This window comes from Mastomys coucha, unplaced genomic scaffold, assembly GCF_008632895.1.
Source record: "Mastomys coucha isolate ucsf_1 unplaced genomic scaffold, UCSF_Mcou_1 pScaffold23, whole genome shotgun sequence".
Lineage (NCBI taxonomy): Eukaryota > Metazoa > Chordata > Mammalia > Rodentia > Muridae > Mastomys > Mastomys coucha.
Window position 1 is genome coordinate 103,770,518 of NW_022196906.1, and position 5,022 is coordinate 103,775,539.

A 5,022-nucleotide genomic window follows, 5' to 3' on the forward strand; every position below is an offset into this window, starting at 1 on the left:
ATTACTTGGGGTAGCTTTATGCCTAATTATGAGGCCATGTTGATGATTGGAAAGACTGATCTGAAACATGTCTGAATTAGGGGATACCAGCGACTGAAATCCAGGAGGCACAGAACCCCTTTTGGATTCTTATTGCCTCTTATCCTTTATCAGGATTTTATCCCCGATATTATGGATGTGACTGGAGTAGAGGAGTGTGCGTAGCACAGCACACTGGTCAATACAATGCCCATGTCCAGATTGCAACCTGACCTTGGGGTCCAGAAGTCAGCATCTGAATACACAGTGCACAAGATCAAGCCTACATTAAAGCAATCTAATCTGGATTCATGGCAATTACAAAAGAAGGTGTTAGACATTCCCTCCTTTCTTTGAGCTGCCTTACACACTTTGCCTACACAGGCATAAATATTGTTGTTGTCTTTTACATCTGGAGAAAAAGATAAACAAATAAAATATATATTTCATTGCTTTTTTCTAGCTTCATAAGAGCTGCCCAGTACTCTTTACATGGATTCCAGCTTGTTTTAGTTGAGACAGGGTCTCATTTAAAACATATATATATGTGTGTGTATATATATATACATATATATATATAATATATGTATGTATGTATGTATATAGGCCTATGTGGCATAAACCTTTAATCCTAGCACTCAGAAGGCAGAGGCAGGTAGATCTCTCTGAGTTTAAGGCCAGCCTGGTCTATACAGAGTGAGTTCCAGGACAGCCAGAGCTACATAGAGAAACCTGTCTCGAAAAAACAACAACAAAAAGAACTGTTTTATTTTTTAAGTGTGTGTATATGTGCACATGCATAGCAAATGTAAATAGCATAGCACATGTAAAAACAGGATCCTATGGAAGTCAAAAAAGGTCTTTGAGTCCCCTGGAGCTAGAATCACATGCTGTTATAAGCTGCCCAAACTCACCCTCTTCTAACCTCCACAGATACACAAACACACACGCAGGAGAACCACATATACACATAAAATAAATGCATCATATGCATTCAGTGTTATTAACAAAATATTTCTCTCTTTACTTTGTTGAAGACTACCAAGAAAAAATTGATGGGTCATGCATGGTTTATGGCATGCCACAAAACAAAAATAAGCATTTCAAGACCGCTAGTCATAGTACACACCTCTGGTCCCAGCACTCAGGAGGCAGAAGCAGGTTACCTCCAAGTTCCAGGACAGCCTGGCCTACAGAGTGAGTTCCAGGACAGCCTGGCCTACAGAGTGAGTTCCAGGACAGCCCAGGACAGCCCAGGCTGTTATACACAGTAACTCTGTCTCAAACAAACAAACAAACAAACAATGATTTCATAATTTCTTCCAGATATGAAGACAGAACTGTAATTAAAGTGCACGATGGGCCATGTGTAAGTAAAGTCTCTTTTCTTTTTTTGGGGTCTTTTTTTTTGTTTTGTTTTGTTTTGTTTTTTTTGTTTTTGTTTTTTTTTGAGACAGGGTTTATCTGTGTAGCCCTGGCTGTCCTGGAACTCACTCTGTAGACCAGGCTGGCCTTGAACTCAGAAATCTGCCTGCCTCCCAAGTGCTGGCATTAAAGGCTTGTGCCACCATTGCCCGGCTCCTTTTTCATTTTTAAGAGTAAAGCAAGAAATTAAAATTTTATGACTCAGAAGGGTGACAATCCATTCTCCTAAATTTTGCATTAAACATTAAGATTATGCTAGTTTTCTCTAAAACTGTGTTAGAAAATATTTTATTCCTATGATTATTCAAGCTGATGTCAGATCTCTGGTACATGAAGAACCCTGAGGGTGAGTTGGTAGAGAGCTGACAGAAGCTGGAAGGAAATGTTATCATCCCAGCTTCCCATATCTCAGGCAGGAAACAAGAATATGTATCTCTTCTTCCTTCCTTTTAACAACTCTCTATCCCTTTGGGGTCTTTGTTTGTTTCAGTTTTTTGAGACTGAGTCTCACCATGTACCCCTGGCCGTCCTAGAACTCTAGACCAGGTTGACCTTGAACTCACAGAGAACCACCAGCCTCTGCCTCTAGAGTGCTGGGACTAAAGCCATGCACTTGTATCTTTTTTTTTTTTTTTAAGATTTATTTATTTTATGTGTATGTGTACACTGTAGATGTACAGATGGCTGTGAGCCATCATGTGTGTGGCTGTTGGGAATTGAACTCAGGACCTCTGCTGGCCCCGCACACTCCTGCCTTGCTCGCTCTGGCGTAATTCACTGTAGCTGTCTTCAGATGCACCAGAAGAGGGCGTCAGATCTCATTACAGGTGATTGTGAGCCACCATGTGGTTGCTGGGATCCGAACTCAGGACCTTCGGTAGAGCAGTCAGTGCTCTTACCCGCTGAGCCATCTCGTCAGCCCCCTACTTGTATCTTAACATTCAGAAAAACTGACTGAAAAATAGGCAAAGGCTAGTTTTTGAAGAAGAGAAAGTAAGATCTACATGCTAGCACCTGGGAGGCTACAGCAGAAGGTGTGTAATTTCGAGGCTGGCCTTTTCTCCACTGTTTCTTGTTTCTAAAACAAAAATCAGGGAGGGCTGGAGAGATGGCTCAGCAGGTTAAGAGCTCTTCTAGACCAGTTAAGACTGCTCTTCCAAAGGTCCTGAGTTCAATTCCCAGCAACCACATGGTGACTCATAACCATCTGTAATGAGATCAGATGCCCTCTTCTGGTGTATCTGAAGATAGCAACAGTGTACTCACATAAAGTAAATAAATAAATCTTTAAAAAAAAAAAAATCAGGGACAGGATGTGCTCTTGGGCTCGATCGTGAGCTAATTAACATGTAAAGCTGACTCAAATGCTCTTCAATAACTAAACAATAATAACATTCCAATTTATCAGCTATACTGGGAAAGGCTGCGATTTATCCAGTGCTGGAGGAGACAAGAGGACAGTAGTCTCACAATGGCTGAGAGCAGGGAGGACTTAAAAGTCATTGTGGAGAACAATCAGGCTTTAGACAATGTAACAAATTAAGTACACTTACTGAAACCTTGAAAACTACAAAGATATGTTCTCAGCTTTGCAAAGTGAGGTACATGTCTATGGCACTGCTTATCACATTGTGAAGCAAGAGAGACAGAATAAATGAGTGGTCCTTCCTCCTCACAGCCTTGCACAGGTTCTCTATCTGTATCATGTAACAGGAGGAGGGTTGGCCCTTATCGCTTGTTCTCAGCCCTGTTTCCCGCCTAGTATCACCCCCTTTACTGTTATCTCCTTTCCCAGATCCCTCACAGGATCTTTAAAGTCATAGCTCTTAGCTACATCTCATATTCAAAGAAGCAAAGGTCTGGAGAGGCCATGTGACTTACTTCAAACCCTGAGCTGGAAATCGCTAGGGCTGAACTTTGAATGTGGACATCAGTTTCTCATTTCATTCTCCATGCAGCCCCTATTCTGTCCCAGTGTGCCACAGGCCTCTAATTTAATGCTTCTACTTCCCATCTGTTCTGCTGGAGTGGACCCACATCCTTTGCTTTCCTCTCTGCCCATATCTACTCTGCTTTCTTTTTATCCTGCAATGAGATCAGAATGTCTCTAGTCGGCCTCAGACTGGTGTTCAGCACCCTCCTGCTGAATTGTGGGTATGTGTAGTTACCAATGCATTGGCTTTTCGCTTTATCTCACTAGCTTCAGTTCCTCTAAGTAAACATTTCTCTTACAGGAACACTCCTCGGATGAGTCTGAACACTGATAAAAGTTACTGAGTTCTCAGAGAGTCACGTGGAGCATGACTTCAAAGATATCCAATTTGGGAGACAGGGTCTGGAGCTCAGTAGTAGAGAACACTAGTGTGTACGAAGTCTTAGGGAGTGTTAAACAAGAACAGCTCCTTGAGAAGGACATCTTGGTAGTAGAAGATACTTGGATTAAATTCATTGATTTGTTTCTTCAATAAATGAATCTCAGCATAAACTTGGCTGGTAAACATTTTCTCAGTTAATAAAAACCTTTTTCTTTTTGGAGGGAGTGGGTAGGGTTTGTTTGTTTGTTTGTTTGTTTGAGACAGGGTTTCTCTGTGTTGCCCTGGCCATCCTAGAACTCGCTGTGTAGACCAGGTTGGACTTGAACTCAGAGATCCAACTACCCCTGACTCCTGAGTGCTGGGATTAAAGGTGTGCACTACCACCACCACCTGGCAAGAACCTTTTCAATATATCAGATACTCAATGTTTTCATTCCTCTATATTTTCACATAAATTGTGACCAAATAACCGATGAAATGTAAAATGTAGGAATAAATATCTCAGTAGCTGCCATGTTTACAAGCTGAGGGCTTTGGACATAATTGAGTCCTTAATTGGTATGTGTCCTGTGAGCAGGATAGCTCTCAGCATGTCTCATAACAACTACACCATAAAAGAGTACTGTGCAGCCGGGTGGTGGAGGCACACGCCTTTAATCCCAGCACTTGGGAGGCAGAGACAGGCGGATTTCTGAGTTCGAGGTCAGCCTGGAATACAGAGTGAGTTCCAGGACAGCCAGGGCTACACAGAGAAACCCTGTCTTGGAAAAAAAAAAAAAAAGAGTACTGTGCACTGTATATCTGTGCACAGCAAGCATTTGTGGTACTGCAGAAGCCAGAGAGTCAAATTCTTAGGAGTGGAGCTAGAGATGGTGTGAGCCACTATATGGATGCTAAGAGTCAAACCTCAGTCCTTGGAAAAGCAGCAAGTACTCATAACTGCTAAGCCACCTCTCTAGCTCCAAAGATTTGTTTTTAAAGTTTATTTATTATATTTACATGAATACACTATAGCTGTCTTCAGACACACCAGAAGAGGGCATCAGATCCCATTACAGATGGTTGTGAGCCACCATGTGGTTGCTGAGAATTAAACTCAGGACCTCTGGAAGAGCAGCCAGTGCTCTTAACCACAGAGTCATCTCTCCAGCCGGTGATTTTTTTTTTTTTAAATCATGTTCATGTGTCTAAGTGTAAGTACCTGCAGGTACCCACAAAAAACAGAAGTATGGATCCTTCTAGAGCTTGAGAACCTGACATGGAG

At 42.0% G+C, this 5,022-nt stretch overlaps 1 protein-coding gene across 2 annotated transcripts in view; it reads left to right on the plus strand.

Annotated features, from left to right (window-relative positions):
* Positions 1-3,928, plus strand: part of Spink8 (serine peptidase inhibitor Kazal type 8 (putative)) — a 14,566-nt gene extending 10,638 nt beyond the window's left edge. For both annotated transcript variants that reach the window (XM_031344181.1, XM_031344180.1), the window contains 2 exons: positions 1,345-1,387; positions 3,678-3,928. In XM_031344181.1, coding sequence (XP_031200041.1) covers positions 1,345-1,387; positions 3,678-3,707 — 73 coding nt within the window. In that variant the 3' untranslated portion in view covers positions 3,708-3,928. The remainder of the gene's footprint in view (positions 1-1,344; positions 1,388-3,677) is intronic.
* The last annotated feature ends 1,094 nt before the right edge of the window (positions 3,929-5,022 follow it).